Source organism: Pseudophryne corroboree, chromosome 12 (genome assembly GCF_028390025.1).
Source record: "Pseudophryne corroboree isolate aPseCor3 chromosome 12, aPseCor3.hap2, whole genome shotgun sequence".
Lineage (NCBI taxonomy): Eukaryota > Metazoa > Chordata > Amphibia > Anura > Myobatrachidae > Pseudophryne > Pseudophryne corroboree.
Window position 1 is genome coordinate 98,991,456 of NC_086455.1, and position 19,864 is coordinate 99,011,319.

The 19,864-nt window shown below is 44.6% G+C and overlaps 1 protein-coding gene across 5 annotated transcripts in view; it reads left to right on the top strand.

The window, feature by feature from the left end:
* Positions 1–19,864, top strand: part of ARG2 (arginase 2) — a 926,201-nt gene that overhangs the window by 554,573 nt on the left and 351,764 nt on the right. For all 5 annotated transcript variants that reach the window (XR_010190474.1, XM_063947808.1, XM_063947807.1 and 2 more), the window contains one exon: positions 2,809–2,945. Coding sequence is in view for 4 of the 5 variants with exons in the window: in XM_063947808.1 (XP_063803878.1) it covers positions 2,809–2,945 (137 nt within the window). In the remaining variant the exon portion in view is untranslated. The remainder of the gene's footprint in view (positions 1–2,808; positions 2,946–19,864) is intronic.

The window sequence follows — 19,864 nt, forward strand, 5'->3', positions numbered from 1 at the left end:
CTTGAAGTGACACAGAGCTGCAAGATACAGCAATGGACTACTGTACTATACAACTATATACTGCTGGTCACCAAAATGCTGCACTGTACTACTATGTATACTGCTCACAACAATGCAGTACTGATATGGATGCTTGCAGTGACACAGAGCTGCAAGATACAGCAATGGACTACTGTACTGTACAACTATATACTGTTGGTCACCAAAATGCTGCACTGTACTACTATATATACTGCCCACAACAATGCAGCACAGATTTTGATACTTGCAGTGACACGGAGCTGCAAGATACAGCAATGGACTACTGTACTGTACAACTATTTACTGTTGGTCACCAAAATGCTGCACTGTACTACTATATATACTGCTCACAACAATGCAGCACAGATATGGATACTTGCAGTGATACGGAGCTGCAAGATACAGCAATGGACTACTGTACTGTACTGTACAACTATATACTGTTGGTCACCAAAATTCTGCACTGTACTACTATATATACTGCCCACAACAATGCAGCACAGATATGGATACTTGAAGTGATACGGAGCTGCAAGATACGGCAATGGACTACTGTACTGTTCAACTATATACTGTTGGTCACCAAAATGCTGCACTGTACTACTATATATATACTGCTCACAACAATGCAGCACAGATATGGATACTTGCAGTGACACAGAGCTGCAAGATACAGCAATGGAATAACGTACTGTACAACTATATACTGTTGGTCACCAAAATGCTGCACTGTACTACTATATATACTGCTCACAACAATGCAGCACAGATATGGATACTTGAAGTGATACGGAGCTGCAAGATACAGAAATGGGCTACTGTACTGTACTACTATACTAATGGTCACCAAAATGCTGCACTGTACTACCATATATAATATATATAGTATATACTGGTCACACAACAATGCAGCAGATATTGAGCACTGATGATCAGGATACTGTCTAGAACTGAGTCTGACATGGAGCTGCAAAATACAGCAATGGCCTACTGTACTGTACTACTATAATTATATACTGGTGGTCCCCACAATGCAGCACACTGAACACAGATATGGAGCTTTTCAGCAGAGAACGTAGATATTTGCAGCACACTGAGCACAGATATGGAGCTTTTCAGGCAGAGAACGTAGATATTTGCAGCACACTGTTCAATCTCCAATGCACCAGTGAAAATGGCGGCGACACGCGGCTCTTTATATGGAATACGAATCTCGCGACAATCCGACAGCGGGATGATGATGTTCGGCCTCGTTCGTGTTAACCAAGGAAGGCGGGAAGATTCCAGGCTGCCTCGGACCCGTGTAAAATAGGTGAAGTTCGGGGGGGTTCGGAGCTCGACGAACCAAACCCGCTCATCTCTAGGTATAATGTAGTCTTTTCCTGCAATGCCACGCCCCTCTATGCAAAGCCACACCAATTTCAACAAAGCCACACCCATTTTTGCAGTGCACACAGATTCATCACTTTACTAGTGCCAATTATGGGGAGGAGGCAAAGAATTTTTTGGCTTGGGGAGAAAAATTTCTATATACGTTACTGACCTAATCTTAACCCTCTGTGGTGGCGCCTGAACCTAATCCCCCATCCCGCAGCCTAAACCTAACCGCCCCACCCGCAGCCTAATCCTAACCCTCCGTGGTGGCGCCTGAACCTAACCCTCTCTTCCCGCAGCCTAAACCTAACCCCCACCAAAACAGCCTAACCCTAACCTCCCCGGGAGGGGTGCCTAACCTGAAACCTCTCCCCAGAAACTAAACCTAACCCCCCCCCCCCCCCCCCAGGCCACAGCCTAAACCCCCCTTCCCCTTCCCCCACAGCTTACCTCTACACAGTCCGGCACATTTTTTTGTTCGCCGGGCAGGTGACCCTATTCAGGATCCCAGCGTCTATATTTATTTCGACTGCCAGAATTTTGACCGGATAACAAGCACAAATATGATGAGATTTGTCAATTTAAAAAATCCCAGTCTAGTAAAAAAAATGTAAAAGAAAGTTGAAAGTTGTTGCTTCTCCTTTTCTATCAGAACTAAATGCTGTTGATGTATCACCCTAATATAATACTAATATAATACTAATAAAAATAGAGATTTACTACATATACAGCAAATTTAGGCCCTCATTCCGAGTTGATCGGTCGCAAGGCGAATTTAGCAGAGTTACACACGCTAAGCCTACGCCTACTGGGAGTGTATCTTAGCATCCTAAAATTGCGACCGATGTATTCGCATTATTGCGATCAAAAACTACTTAGCAGTTTTAGAGTAGCTCCACACTTACTCTGCCTGTGCGATCAGTTCAGTGCTTGTCGTTCCTGGATTGACGTCACCAACACACCCAGCGTTCGCTCAGACACTCCCCCGTTTCTCCGGCCACTCCTGCGTTTTTTCCGGAAACGGTAGCGTTTTCATCCACACGCCCCTAAAACGCCGTGTTTCCGCCCAGTAACACCCATTTCCTGTCAATCACACTACGATCGCCGGAGCGAAGAAAAGCCGTGAGTAAAAATCCTATCTTCATAGCAAAGTTACTTGGCGCAGTCGCAGTGCGACTATTGCGCATGCGCACTAAGCGAAATTTCACTGCGATGCGATGAAAAATAACGAGCGATCAACTCGGAATGAGGGCCTTAGTTTTACTAAGTACTACTATTACAAATACTATTTTGGCTAAATCTGAGCAGTAACTATCACTATAAATTCAACTTTATAAAGGTGCTTTAAGAGCATTAAAGTCACAACAAGCATGTACTTATTCATTTGTTGAATTCTTCTTACATTCATAATAGGCGGCAGAGGGCCATTCATCTAAGCTTTGACATTGATGCTTTTGATCCAGTACTGGCACCAGCTACAGGAACTCCAGTCATTGGAGGGTTAACCTACAGGGAAGGAATGTATATTACAGAGGAAATACATAACACAGGTGAGTAGCATTGATTCATATTCTTTTAATACAGAAGAACAGAAACAGCGTTTTTTAGATTGTCATTTTATTGAAGTTTTCTGCATGTTATATTAACCAGTAAATGAAAATCACATCTTGGTTCTGGTACATAAGAAAATAAATACAGGTCAGGGATGTAGTTATGTGACCAGCGATCAGGAGACCGCCGGTCACAATACCTCCCCCTACATCCCGCCCTGTTAGAATTCCGACAGTCGGCATGCCGACTAGCACTGACTATTCCCACTTGTGGGTGTCCACGTCACCCATAGAGTGGGAATAGAACCTGCTCACCAGCGTGGTGAGCACAGCCAGGCCATAAGGGGCTTCTTGCGCTCTCACCCCTCGCCGGCTATCTCCATACCGGGATCCCGGCATCTCCTGACCTCTGGTCACACTTACCCAACCCTACAAGTTGAGTCACCCATATCTGAAATGCTTGGGGCCAGAAGTATTTTGAATTTAGTTTTTTTCTGTATTTTGGAATATTTGCATTCCATAATGAGAAGGGGCATCCCTGATTTTCGATTGATGCTTGGTTGATTTTGGTTGATTTTTGATAAATTTTGTGTTTCAGGGTCTAAATCACACATTTACTAACAGATGATTTTTGACATCTGTGAAGACCAGGAGTATTAGAGCATAAACTCAGAGTATACTCCAGGACTTCTGGGTCAGGTCACGCAGACAGGAGACAGATAAAGATATATAATTAGGTAAATAACAATATATTTATTAGGTATTTACTTAGTACAAGCTCTCTAAATCAACTATAAGATAAACACGGTTGAAATTAACCCCAGAACAACAGGTCCCAATAAACAGCAGTTTACCGTCAGACTTCCCAGCACTTTCCCACATGCTCTTGTCCGGATATAGTATAATTGTGGCGGATCACAGGAGTTTCAAGCAGTGTTCATACAGCAGAGCCAACAAGTCTGCAAATCCAGAGAAAAGTGGGTAATCCAGTAACCACAATGCTCCCAGGCAAAATCCTCAGCACACTAGCAGGGGCTGAGACTCCAGGACTAGTAGCTTTTAGAAGCCAAACTCACACACACCCTGGTGGTGATCTCTTGCCTTCCCTTTTTAAACAACATTCCAATTTCCACCACCAAAAGTCCCTCCTGATTGGAAGAGCTCCATGAAGGTCTGTAAAAGAGATGAGTCATGAGGAGATCCCCCCTGCTGTTCGCATGCCCCAGTGTCTGACTCAGTCCTAGGGGAGAACAATGGGATCTTGACACAATTAATCCCTTGGTGATGAGGGAAGATAGCCAGTCACTCCCTGTTTTATCCTTTTATAGGCATACAGTATGTGACCTCAGAGGGCTCCAACTGCTCCCAGCTTCCTGCTATTGGTGTCTAGTGACTGCCCAGCATAACACATCACACCTGGCCCTGTTTAGGAAAAATAGCTACTTACAACATAGTCAGAATGGACCTTGGACAGTGTATTCTGTCACAACATCCTTTAAAAAAAAATCATCTGCAAAAAGAGGTTTTCTAGGCTGTGCTTGTTTCTGTAATTAAAATGTTGTGTAGTCAGGCTACTGGGAGCCGGGGAAGAAAAGGGTTACTCCGTGCTCTATAGATGTATATGCAAATTAGTGGATGAGATCCCAGCGCTTCCCTTTGACACTATGATGTTGCTGATTAATTTTCAATATGTATTATACATAGTACACACATTGCATTTTTGTGTGAATATAATATGAATATAAATAAACAAATTATGAATATGAATATATATGAACAAACGGTGCGGATTTACCAATTATTACAAAACTATTTTTATTTTCTATATAAATATAATTTGGTTTGTCATAAAAAAGTGAATTCTTTGATAGATAGATAGATAGATAGATAGATACTGTACATAGAGATAGATAGATAGATATGTCCAGAAAGCTCGCACTCACATAATCAAAGAACATCCTTCAGCTGTGGTGTCCACTCAATACCAAAGGTATTAAAATCTTGAAACAATCCAAGAGGGGGCACTCTCCAGACTTCACATTTATTAAAACATACTCAGCTTATACATGTAGTTTCACTCTCAAACGTTTTCGGTCCGAACAGGACCTTCATCAGGAGGCACTTAATTTCAACTTGAAACAAACAGAGATCAGGTCTCCCAGCAGTCCAGCAGCAAGGTTGCTGGGAGACCTGGGGGTAAATTTACTAAGATGGGAGTTCTATTTAAGATGGGATGTTGCCCATAGCAACCAATCAGATGCTACTTCTCATTTATCTAGCACCTTCCAGAAGATAATACCTGGAATCTGATTGGTTGCTATGGGCAACATCCCATCTTAAATAGAACTCCCATCTTAGTAAATTTACCCCCTGGTCTCTGTTTGTTTCAAGATGAAATTAAGTGCCTCCTGATGAAGGTCCTGTTCAGACCGAAAACGTTTGAGAGAGTGAAACTACATGTATAAGCTGGAGTATGTTTTAATAGATGTGAAAATTTCCTTATTTGAAAAGTCTGGAGAGTGCCCCCTCTTGGATAGCTTCTAGATAGATAGATAGATAGATAGATAGATGTATATATATATATATATATATATATAGATGTATATATATATATATATATATTAGTGATGTGCACCGGACATTTTTCGGGTTTTGTGTTTTGGTTTTGGATTCGGTTCCGCGGCCGTGTTTTGGATTCGGACGCGTTTTGGCAAAACCTCCCTGAAATCTTTTTGTCGGATTCGCGTGTGTTTTGGATTTGGGTGTTTTTTAACAAAAAACCTCAAAAACAGCTTAAATCATAGAATTTGGGGGTCATTTTGATCCCATAGTATTATTAACCTCAATAACCATAATTTCCACTCATTTCCAGTCTATTCTGAACACCTCACACTTCACAATATTATTTTTAGTCCTAAAATTTGCACCGAGGTCGCTGAATGACTAAGCTAAGCGACGTAAGTGGCCGACACAAACCAGGTGCCAGACAGGATGGCACTTCAAAAAATAGTCCCCAAACAGCACATGATGCAAAGAAAAAAAGAGGTGCACCAAGGTCGCTGTGTGACTAAGCTAAGCGACCCAAGTGGCCGACACAAACACCTGGCCCATCTAGGAGTGTCACTGCAGTGTCAGACAGGATGGCAGATTTAAAAAATAGTCCCCAAACAGCACATGATGCAAAGAAAAAAAGAGGTGCAATGAGGTAGCTGTGTGGCTAAGCTAAGCGACCCAAGTGGCCAACACAAACACCTGGCCCATCTAGGAGTGGCACTGCAGTGTCAGACAGGATGGCAGATTTAAAAAATAGTCCCCAAACAGCACATGATGCAAAGAAAAAAAGAGGTGCACCAAGGTCGCTGGATGGTTAAGCTAAGCGACCCAAGTGGCCGACACAAACAACTGGCCCATCTAGGAGTGGCACTGCAGTGTCAGACAGGATGGCAGATTTAAAAAATTGTCCCCAAGCAGCACATGATGCAAAGATAAATTAAAGAAAAAAAGAGGTGCAAGGTGGAATTGTCCTTGGGCCCTCCCACCCACCCTTATGTTGCACACTTGGGCCCTCCCACCCACCCTTATGTTGCACACTTTAACAAACCCATCATTTCAGTGACAGGGTCTGCCACATGACTGTGACTGAAATGACTGGTTGGTTTGGGCCCCCACCAAAAAAGAAGCAATCAATATCTCCTTGCACAAACTGGCTCTACAGAGGCAAGATGTCTACCTCCTCCTCATCGTCCGATTCCTCACCCCTTTCACTGTGTACATCCCCCTCCTCACAGATTATTAATTCGTCCCCACTGGAATCCACCATCTCAGGTCCCTGTGTACTTTCTGGAGGCAATTGCGGGTGAATGTCTCCATGGAGGAATTGATTATAATTCATTTTTATGAACATCATCTTCTCCACATTTTCTGGAAGTAACCTCGTACGCCGATTGCTGACAAGGTGACCGGCTGCACTAAACACTCTTTCGGAGTACACACTGGAGGGGGGGCAATTTAGGTAAAATAAAGCCAGTTTGTGCAAGGGCCTCCAAGTTGCCTCTTTTCCCTGCCAGTATACGTACGGACTGTCTGACGTGCCTACTTGGATGCGGTCACTCATATGATCCTCCACCATTCTTTCAATGGTGACAGAATCATATGCAGTGACAGTAGACGACATGTCAGTAATCGTTGGCAGGTCCTTCAGTCCGAATCAAATGTCAGCACTCGCTCCAGACTGCCCTGCATCACCGCCAGCGGGTGGGCTCGGAATTCTTAGCCTTTTCCTCGCAGCCCCAATTGCGGGAGAATGTGAAGGAGGAGCTGTTGACAGGTCACGTTCCGCTTGACTTGGCAATTTTCTCACCAGCTGGTCTTTGAACCTCTGCAGACTTGTGTCTGCCGGAAAGAGAGATCCAACGTAGGTTTTAAATCTAGGATCGAGCACGGTGGCCAAAATGTAGTGCTCTGATTTCAACAGATTGACCACCCGTGAATGCTGGTTAAGTGAATTAAGGGCTCCATCCACAAGCTCACATGCCTAGCGGAATCGCTCTGTTTTAGCTCCTCCTTCAATCTCTCCAGCTTCTTCTGCAAAAGCCTGATGAGGGTAATGACCTGACTCAGGCTGGCAGTGTCTGAACTGACTTTACGTTTGGCAAGTTCAAAGGGTTGCAGAACCTTGCTCAATGTTGAAATCATTCTCCACTGCGCTTGAGTCAGGTGCATTCCCCCTCCTTTGCCTATATCGTAGGTAGCTGTATAGGCTTGAATGGCCTTTTGCTGTTCCTCCATCCTCTGAAGCATATAGAGGGTTGAATTCCATCTCGTTACAACCTCTTGCTTCAGATGATGGCGGGGCAGGTTCAGGAGTGTTTGCTGGTGCTCCAGTCTTCGGCATGCGGTGGCTGAATGCCGAAAGTGGCCCGCAATTCTTTGGGCCACCGACAGCATCTCTTGCACGCCCCTGTCGTTTTTTAAATAATTCTGCACCACAAAATTCAATGTATGTGCAAAACATGGGACGTGGTGAAATTTGCCCACATGTAATGCACGCACAATATTGGTGGCGTTGTCCGATGTCACAAATCCCCAGGAGAGTCCAATTGTGGTAAGCCATTCTGCGATGATGTTCCTCAGTTTCCGTAAGAGGTTGTCGGCTGTGTGCCTCTCCTGGAAAGCGGTGATACAAAGCGTAGCCTGCCTAGGAATGAGTTGGCGTTTGCGAGATGCTGCTACTGGTGCCGCCGCTGCTGTTCTTGCTGCGGGAGGCAATACATCTACCCAGTGGGCTGTCACAGTCATACAGTCCTTAGTCTGCCCTGCTCCACTTGTCCACATGTCCGTGGTTAAGTGGACATTGGGTACAACTGCATTTTTTTTGGACACTGGTGACTCTTTTTCTGAGGTTTGTGTACATTCTCGGTATCGCCTGCCTAGAGAAATGGAACCTAGATGGTATTTGGTACCAGGGACACAGTACCTCAAGCAAATCTCTAGTTTCCTGTGAATTAACGGTGGATACCGGAAACCCGTTAACACCGCCCTGGCTGCCAAGGCCTGAGTTATCCGCTTTGCAGCAGGATGACTGCTGTGATATTTCATCTTCCAAAGGACTGTTGGACAGTCAATTGCTTACTGGAAGTAGTACAAGTGGTCTTCTGTCTTCCCCTCTGGGATGACGATCGACTCCCAGCAGCGCCAGCAGCAGTAAGCGTAACACTCAAGGATGCATCGGAGGAATCCCAGGCAGGAGAGGACTCGTCAGACTTGCCAGTGACATGGCCTGCAGGACTATTGGCTTTCCTGTGTAAGGTGGAAATTGACACTGAGGGAGTTGGTGGTGTGGTTTGCAGGAGCTTGGTTACAAGAGGATGGGATTAGTGGTGAGTGGACTGCTTCCGCTCTCATCCAAAGTTTTTGAACTTGTCACTGACTTATGATGAATGCGCTGCAGGTGACGTATAAGGGAGGATGTTCCGAGGTGGTTAACGTCCTTACCCCTACTTATTACAATTTGACAAAGGCAACACACTACTTGACACCTGTTGTCCGCATTTCTGTTCAAATAATTCCACACCGAAGAGGTGATTTCTTTTGTAATTTGACCAGGCATGTCAATGGCCATATTCATCCCACGGACAACAGGTGTCTCCCCGGGTGCCTGACTTAAACAAACCGCATCACCATCAGAATCCTCCTTGTCGATTTCCTCCTCAGCGCCAGCAACACCCATATCCTCATCCTGGTGTACTTCAACAGTGACATCTTCAATTTGACTATCAGGAACTGGACTGCGGGTGCTCCTTCCAGCAATTGCAGGGGACGTGCAAATGGTGGTAGGCGCAACCTCTTCCCGTCCAGTGTTGGGAAGGTCAGGCATCGCAACCGACACAATTGCACTCTCCTTGGGGATTTGTGATTTAGAAGAACGCACAGTTCTTTGCTGTACTTTTGCCATCTTAACTCTTTTAAGTTTTCTATCAGGAGGATGACTGCTTCCATCCTCAGGTGAAGCTGAACCACTACCCTTGAACATAGGCCAGGGCCTCAGCCGTTCCTTGCCACTCTGTGTCGTAAATGGCACATTGGCAAGTTTACGCTTCTCCTCAGACGATTTTGATTTAGATTTTTGGGTCATTTTACTGAGCTTTATTTTTTGGATTTTACATGCTTTCTACTATGACATTGGGCATCGGCCTTGGCAGACGACGTTGATGGCATTTCATCGTCTCGGCCATGACTAGTGGCAGCAGCTTCAGCACGATGGGGAATTGGATCTTGATCTTTCCCTATTTTACCCTCAATATTTTTTTTTCTCCATTTTTTAATGTGTGGAATTATATGCTAGTAATATATCAATAGCAATGGCCTACTACTATATATACTGCGCACAACTGAAATGCACCACAGGTATGGATGGATAGTATACTTGACGACACAGAGGTAGGTAGAGCAGTGGCCTACTGTACTGTACTGCTATGTATTATATACTGGTGGTCAGCAAACTGTGCAAAACTGAAATGCACCACAGGTATGGATGGATAGTATACTTGACTGCACAGAGGTAGGTAGAGCAGTGGCCTACTGTACTGTACTGCTATATATTATATACTGGTGGTCAGCAAACTGTGCAAAACTGAAATGCACCACAGGTATGGATGGATAGTATACTTGATGACACAGAGGTAGGTAGAGCAGTGGCCTACTGTACTGTACTGCTATATATTATATACTGGTGGTCAGCAAACTGTGCAAAACTGAAATGCACCACAGGTATGGATGGATAGTATACTTGACGACACAGAGGTAGGTAGAGCAGTGGCCTACTGTACCGTACTGCTATATATTATATACTGGTGGTCAGCAAACTGTGCAAAACTGGAATGCACCACAGGTATGGATGGATAGTATACTTGACGACACAGAGGTAGGTAGAGCAGTGGCCTACTGTACTGTACTGCTATATATTATATACTGGTGGTCAGCAAACTGTGCAAAACTGAAATGCACCACAGGTATGGATGGATAGTATACTTGACGACACAGAGGTAGGTAGAGCAGTGGCCTTCTGTACCGTCCTGCTATATATTATATACTGGTGGTCAGCAAACTGTGCAAAACTGAAATGCACCACAGGTATGGATGGATAGTATACTTGACGACACAGAGGTAGGTAGAGCAGTGGCCTACTGTACTGTACTGCTATATATTATATACTGGTGGTAAGCAAACTGTGCAAAACTGAAATGCACCACAGCTATGGATGGATAGTATACTTGACGACACAGAGGTAGGTAGAGCAGTGGCCTACTGTACCGTACTGCTATATATTATATACTGGTGGTCAGCAAACTGTGCAAAACTGAAATGCACCACAGGTATGGATGGATAGTATACTTGACGACACAGAGGTAGAGCAATGGACTACTGTACCGTCCTGCTATATATGTATAGTTATACTGGTGGTCAGATAAATTCTGCACTGTCCTCCTACTATATAGTACAATGCAGCAGATATGGAGTATTTTTCAGGCAGAGAACGTATAATACTGGTGGTCACTGGTCAGCAAAAGTCTGCATTGTCCTCCTACTATATAATACTGCTGGTCCCCAGTCCCCACAATAAAGCAATCAGCACACTGAGCACAGATATTTGCAGCACACTGAGCACAGATATGGAGCGTTTTTCAGGCAGAGAACGTAGATATTTGCACTTGCAGCACACTGAGCACAGATATTTGCAGCACACTGAGCACAGATATTTGCAGCCCACAGAACATAGAAACTGAGAGGACGCCAGCCACGTCCTCTCACGATCATCTCCAATGCACGAGTGAAAAATGGCGGCGACGCGCGGCTCCTTATATAGAATACGAATCTCGCGAGAATCTGACCGCGGGATGATGATGTTCGGGCGCGCTCGGGTTAACCGAGCAAGGCGGGAGGATGCGAGTTGCTCGGACCCGTGCAAAAAAAGGTGAAGTTCCGGCGGGTTCGGATCCCAAGGATCCGAACCCGCTCATCACTAATATATATATATATATATATATATATATATACATACACACACACACACACACACACACACACACACACAGTCACGTTCCGGCACTCAAGTGATCCAGCCAGGGACCTTGCTTGCTCTGGTGCCCTTCACAGCAGACCAGCTCCCCATATGACCAACAAAACGAGGCGGCACTCAGAGACAGTGAATCAACAAAAACGTGTATTGTAAATCACAGGTCAACGTTTCGGGGACAGTCTCCCCGTCTTCAGGACTAAAGTGCAAGTGCAAAATATGAAGTACATATAGAGAGCACACAACTTACCCCCAAAGCAACTCCCCCCACAGCACGCGCTGTCCGTGGCCCTGCCGCCCGTCTCACCACCACCGCCCTTACTCCAGAGTGCGGAAACAGTACTGCGGGATCCGGTAGCGTGTCCATGGCAACGCTGCAAACAGAAACAAAACATACAAGTGTAGCGTGTATCGAGCGCTGTGCACAGCACATTTGTAACCAACAACAAACGTAAGGCTGTATGTGCATCATGACTGTTCATACAGCAAATAAAGTGTAAGTGACATTGATTCTATAAAAATTTACACATAAACATATTACTTCACACATTTAAAAACATAGCAACCTAACTCAGATACAACCCTCCATGACAGTTCTGGCTTTGTTCAAAACCAATGGTGTCATGCTCAGTGAGCTCCCACAGCACATCAGCGCCCATCAATGTGGCCACTAAGTGTGGTGAAGCAGGTCTGTTAGCCAATTATTCACCTTAATGCACCCTCTAATGGTTTCAAACTCAGGAAAGATCCTGGACACCACCACAGTAAAAATATGTATCACAAACGGTGACTCTGATGATCATAGTGCTAGAACTATATGTTGCCAGCACATTTAATCTGATAGATAGATAGATAGATAGATAGATAGAGATATGTCCAGAACGGTCGCACTCACATCATCAAAGAACATCCATCAGCTGGGGTATCCACTCAATACCAAAGGTATTAAAATCTAGAAACAATCCAAGAGGGGGCACTCTCCAGACTTTTCAAAAAAGGAAAATTTAACATTTATTAAAACATACTCAGCTTATACATGTAGTTTCACTGTCAAATGTTTTCAGTCTGAACAGGACCTTCATCAGGTGGCACTTAATTTCATCTTGAAACAAACAAGAGATCAGGTCTCCCAGCAGTCCAGCAGCAAGGTTGCTGGGAGACCTGGTCTCTGTTTGTTTCAAGATGAAATTAAGTGCCTCCTGATGAAGCTCCTGTTCGGACAGAAAACGTTTGAGAGTGAAACTACATGTATAAGCTGATTATGCTTTAATTAATATGAAAATTTCCTTCTGGAGAGTGCCCCCTCTTGGATTGCTTGTAGATAGACAGATAGATAGATAGATTGATGTATGTATATATATATATATATATATATATATATATATATATATATATATATACACACTGTATATAGCTAAACTAATACCGGTATACAATGTATCAGAAGTAACAGGCATACACACATGTAACAGTTTTCTGCATGGTAGTTAATTTGTATTACATGCTCTGACTTTCACTGTATTCAACTTGTATCAAATTTGTCAGGGATTGATACGTCTTGCTGGCGTTTTACTCTCTCCCTCTCTTGTTGATTGTATTGTCTATAGCATATATTAACTGTAGGCAAAAAAAGATCTTGGATTCCATTAAAAAGATTGCCTCTTTGTTTCCCCCGCCATCCGATATTTTGTATCACGGACGGGGCAGTTGCGCAAGTTCATCCCAGTCGCCTGGAGACTATTTAGAGTTTGGTGCCCCCCCCCCCCTCCCACAGGGCCCAAATCAATGTACTGCCTCATGGAACCATTTTAATGTATATATAAATACAAATACATAAAGCTCTCACCCCTAACTCAGATTCCCATCCTCATACAGACCTCCCCTAATATAGCTCTCCCCTCCTCATACAGACCCACCACACACACACACACACACATAGCTATCCCCCTCACATAGCTATCCCTTTCTCACACAGACCCCTACACACACAGCTTTCCCCACTCACTCAGTTCCCCTCAAACACATATTGCGCAGCACCCTGACTCAGAGATCCCCCCTCACACAGACCCGAGCCCACCCATCCCCACATGGCTGTCCTTCACTCAGACCTCTTCCCACACACAGCTCTCCCCCTTGCACAGACCCCTTCCCCCACATGGCTATCCATTACTGTCACAGACCCCTTTCCCCTCACAAACAAAGCTCTCCTCTGTTATTCAATTACCCTCCCATCAAACAAACACACACACACACACACACACACACACACACACACACACACACACACACACACAGAGTGCCACCCTTACACAGATCCCCCCACAGCTCACCCACCTTCCTCACACATATCCCCCACACACATCTCTTCCCCCACACTCAGCTCCCCTTTCTCACACAGATACCCCCTCCCCTACCCCCCAAATAGCTGGCTTCCTCACACAGACACCACACTTCACATTCACTCACAGACACACAGCTCTTCTCCCTCCCTCAGTTCCCATCCCCTCAAATATACAGTGTACCACCCTCCCTCAGATCCCCTCACACAGATCCCCAGACACAACTCTAGACAAACAGTTCCCTCCTCCCCTCCCTCAAACACACAGATCTACTGCTCCCCTAAGCACTGGTATTCCCTCAGATTCCTTACTGTGCCGCTGATCTTACTTCCGCCTCAGGGAAGATCAGATGAAGCACACAGCAGAAAGTGGGCATGGCAGGAGCAGCGAGTGCCACTCCGCCTACACCATGGCCCATGTATGGAGACACGGACCTCAATGAGCTTCAGGCTCCACAAGCAACCCACCCCCTGCTTCCTCCTTCTGTACAGACAGCAGTACAGTACAGGTACTGTGGAGCTTATGCTGCAGTCCTCATGCTGCAGGTAATATATCCCTGACATCGGAGCAATGGAGGAGGTGCCCCTTAAAGGCTGATATCCGGCAGCAACTGACTCCATTGACTCTGGAAGTTCTGCCACTGTTCCGGGGGTATCAGTGGGTTCTTCCTCTGGATGGTGATTGCAGCTGTGGGCGTCTGCAAGCAGACTGTAGCACCGTAACTCACGACTTCACGTTCTTTTCACTGGTGCCTATTTTCTCGGCTGCCCTGCAGTGAGTGTGGATCGTAATTTGCGGTGATCGATGTTCTTGCCAATTGACGTGTTCCTCCTTGCGGCTTCGTCAGGATGCTGGAGATTATTGATAGTCCACTGTACTGTAATTTATTCTTTTGTAGTCTGAATATCACTTCCGCCCTCAGTTCTTATTTTGCCCCTAGATCGCTGTAGCCCGATTTCATCATTTCAAAAGTTTTCATATTTTAAAAAATACCATGAAAGTGATTATACCCTACTACAATTTGTGGGTATGAACAAAATAACATGGCCTTAGAAGGGAGCCCTCCTAGAAGATTCCCTTCTAAAAGAAGAGGCAAGATTGATTTACAACCTGGGCACTCTACACCCAAAGGGCCTCAATGTAGACTTCGAGCTCAAGCCATGACAATCCCTGACACATTTGATACAAGCTGAATACAGTGAAAGTCAGAGCCTGTACTAAAAGGACTGATACAAATTAATTATATATATGTATATATATATATATATATATAGTACTCCAAGAAGAAAACGGCACTGGACGCAATGTATAAGAAAATAAGGTGTATTGCAAAAAACGACAGCTGTTTCAGGGCAGCAGCCCTTTCCTCAAGTAGACAGCAACACCACCAACAAATGGACAAGACACACATACAACACTTACCCCACCTAAATACCCGCTGCAGTGCTCCCCACCGCCGTCTCTCCCCGCGTCCTGGCTTCCGGAAGTGAAGCCGCCGGGTCACTTCCGGTCAGCGCGTCACTGGTTACCATGGCGAGCCAATGTTTGCGGCTCACCTCGTCCCTGCTGCGCTTCACAGGGTGCCGGCTCAGCTTCCTCCATGGCCAGGAAGCTTGTGATCGGAGGGGGGAGGCAGGTAATCTAATGCACATACAGTTGAACATAATAAACAACAAAAAACAAATAATGTACATAGAAAACAAGCAATTGTATACAAACAGATCATTAATACAGGAACATTAAAGTCCCTGCTGTGTAACCCAGGAGAATACCCAAGAATGGAAACCAGACTCCTAATAAAAGGGTTCAATAGTGATAGGCAATAAGCCTTAAACCATTGAAACTATATAAATAAATATAGAAGCTGCATGGGTTCTCCCTCCCCAATACTTTTATGGAAACGCATATTCAATAATGGGCACGTAATGCCTAACCAAGTGTGTTCCAATTAATCTTGTCGTTCAGGCCCCGAGGCCAAAACGTATCTAATTTTAAAATCCAACGAGTCTCCTTCTCCAGTAGGATCCTAGCTCTGTCCCCTCCCCTCATGGATAATGGAACATGTTCAATACCAAAGTATTTTAAGGAACTAAGAGGGTGGCCTGCGTTTTTAAAATGCCGGGCCACCGGCTGGTCAACAGGTTTACCCTCCAGAGTCAATTTAATGGCAGAACGGTGTGCCGCCATGCGTTCGCTAAATTTACGTGTGGTTTTCCCAATGTAGAATAAACCACATGGGCAAACAATAGCATACACCACAAATGGGGTGCTGCAGGTAATTACCTGTCTGACAGAGAATTTAACACTCCTATGTGGATGCTGAAAATCTTTACAAGGCACCATATAACTACACGTTGTGCACTTAGGGCAACGGTAGCAACCCGGAGCTTTTTTTTGAATATTAATAACCGGTGAGCTACCCATCCCAGTGATGTCTGTTTTTACAATTCTATCACGCAAATTAGCGCCACGCCTGAATGCAGCAATGGGTTTAATATTTTTAAATGATGGTAATTCTGGATCCGATGCCACTATAGGCCACAGGGCTTTTGAAGCCCTGCGGATGATTGGACTAGCCGTTGAGAAGTCAGTGGCCCAAGGGAGGATATTACTGGGATCTTTTTTTATTGGATGTAACAACTGCTCCCTAGACATCTGCAGCACCTGTTGTTTTTGAGACTGCAATACTGAATTGTCATAACCCCTCTGTAAAAATTTAAGGATCATATTGTCTAGAAGGGCCGGGATCTTTTCACTATCACTTGTGATGCGAGCTACCCGCATCATCTGGGACAGGGACACTCCCTTTTTCAACGACTTGGGATGATGACTGGAGGCCATCAACAATGTGTTCCTGTCGGTGGGTTTGGAGAAGATTTCAGTAGAAATACCACCCTCCTTGAGTACAATTTTCACGTCAAGAAAGTTAGCTTCCCTCTCTTCGCAGACATACGTGAATTTAATAGGGGAAGGGAGAGCATTAATTTCTGACATCAATCCCAGGAAGGCTTCTTTCCCACCCCCCCATAACAGGAAAACATCATCGATATACCTGGTATAAAGGATGATATTCTCAGCTACTGCTGGATTGGTAAAAAACATCTTATGTTCTTGAGCAAACATGTAGATATTAGCATACGAGGGTGCTACCGATGAACCCATCGCGCACCCTCGTAGCTGCAAGTAGAACTCACCATCAAACAAGAAGTAATTTCTGCTTAAGGTGAGCTCTAACAGGGTCAAGAACAAGCTGTGGTTAAATACAGATGGAGACAGTCTAAAAATGGGGGAGGTAGAGGACTGCTGCGCCTCAGAGAGCTGCAGTAGGGATACCAACAGATGATCACTCAATCACCCTGGAACACAATGCACAAGAAAATAAGGGATCCCTTCTGCGCTCATCCAACAACAATAAACAGTACTGCAATAAATGATAGGTTCCCAATGGATAAGTCTATGACTAATTTATAGTCTCTTTTAGTTCTTATGCAAAGTGGTAGTGCTGGATGTAGGGAGACTCAATGCATACCGTACTCACAAGGAGTCGTGGTATGTCCCGCGTGTAGAGGTTTCTTAAGTCGCTTGGTTCTTCTTTACCTTCTCCGAGGTGGAAAGTTCTTATCCTCGTAGTTGGAGAGAAGAAAAAATTGGAAAGAAGAGCAACTGATGGTGTAGTATGTTCGTGCAAGCAGGAGATCACTGGATATAGATAGGTGGTGGGATACGGGGATATCTTCAACGTGACTCTAAGGGTAGTGGTCCGTAATTTTCATCCTTTCTGTACGTGCTGATATAGAGATGGAGGTGGTGGGAGTGACTGGTGATTTAACGCGTACCTTACTCACGTTAAATCAGGGTTGATCTTCCATGTAAAGGTATCTTTGTTTCTTCGTCGTTCGTCCTTCCTGTAATTGTCCTTCCTTCGTCACAGGGATGGTACTGGATCGAAGTTGTTTTCTCGGTGAAAAAGCAGGAGAGAACAGATAATGGTGTAGTATGTACGTAACGGCACGTAATTAAGTGACTGTTTAAAGCAATAAATGGCTTTTGTGCTGGGTTGATGTTCAGGTGCGTACCACACTCACATCCATACGGGGAAGGAGAAAGCGCATCAAGGTATCTTTTCCCTTGGACTGGAATTGTATCATTCAGTCATTCACACCCGGACTGGATACAGGATAGATGAGAAATGGGCGTACCCGACTCACACTCAAAGGTGTTGAGGTCTGCACATAAGGGTATCTTTAGGATGGTCCTATACGTCGTGGCTCTCCAATTCTCACGTGGATGGCGGTGTATAGGGAGGAGGAGAGTGGAGTGTCAATAAATAATGAATGAGGTATTGACACGTCAAGAAAGATTTATTGAACACAAACAAAAAATGGCAACAAACCAGTGGTCAATGCAGAAAAGGTGCCGGCGGGGATGGGTGAAAGATGTTAAAAAAAGGGGTCCGGATTAACCTCACCTTAGCTGGTACCGTCCTGATTGATTACTGGTAGTACTGGCCCTCACACCAACGCGTTTCGACTTGGAAGTCTTTTTCAAGGTGTGTATTGAGGGCACTGGTACAGATATTTATACCCCCTGACAGGAAGTCATGTGATGGGGGTGGGGTTACATCATTGTGCAATGGTATACATAAAGCCAAGTAAAACATACATAAGTAAAACTTAACAAGTGGACCTTGCCATAGTAAGGTGACATAGTTAAAACTTAATTGAAATACATCGTTTAAAAGGTTTAAAAAGTTACTTCCTGTCGCGTGGAACGCATATAATACCGGAAGTGACGTCGATGCGTTCCACGCCGGACGGAGGGAATGATTAAAAACATATGATTTAGACGTGGAGTGCTCCCCAAGGATTGAACCCTGATGCGGGCATAGTATAGTTAAACGTAGTGCTGCATTTAGCCGAGAGCGCAAGCAAGCGTAACGGTGACATGCTCGCGCTCCCGGAAGTAGGGTTTGGGCCGTCGTACTGTGGAACGCATAGGCAGGAAGTGACATGCCTGCGTTCCACCGGCCCCGAGATCGCGATCCTTCCTGTAGGTGGAGCGCAATGAGGTATTATGCGTTCCACTGAGCGTAGCAAGTCTGTGCAGCATGTGGTGGGTGGGTGGAGCGCAAAGAACGGGTTATGCGTTCCACTGGAAACAACAGGTATCTGCAGCATATATTAAGACAAGGGACCAAAATGAAATATAGTGAGTAAATGGCAAAATACAGGAATAGAAGAATAAAAAGGAAGGTCAGGATTGTGTACACAAAACCGACAAAAATAAAAAGTAGTAAAAATAAAAATAAAAACATGAATAAATATCTGATGAGACCGTTAAGAAATACAAATGACCCTGATTAATATGTGGGTAATATCCGAGGTAAAAAAAGGGGGGGGGGGATTCGAGAAAAGTCCTCAGAAATTTATGAGGGATTAGGATGGGTTAGCTGTTTTTACAGAAACCATTTGGTCTCAAATTCTAGATTAAGACCTTTAGGTTTTAAAGTACCCAAATTAAATATAGTCCTCATCTCGGTCCGAGCGAGTCTTTCCTCAAGGTCGCCTTTTCTCCAATTCCCTTGTACTGCTTGGATGCCGCAGAATAAGGCTAATTCCGATGTTTTGCAGTCATGTTCTTCCTTAAAATGTGCTGAGATCCCATGTGTTATCAGTCCTTTCTTAATATTCCTTAGGTGTTCACCCATTCTTTCTTTGAGTTTTCTCGTGGTTCTCCCCACATACTGTTTGTTGCATTTGCATTGTACAAGATATACAACATTTTTGCTGTCGCACGTTATAAATTCACCAATAGTATACTTCTTTTGGTTGCTTGTGGACATATAACTGGTTATGACTGATGTGCTGCTTTTGCAATTACGGCACATTTGGCAGGTCCCACAGCGATAAAAGCCCTTATTTTTGATGGTCAAAGTTCTTTTTGGGACTTCCAATGCACTTTTGACTAAGTGTTTCCGTAGGTTATCCGCTTTTCGGTAAATGAAT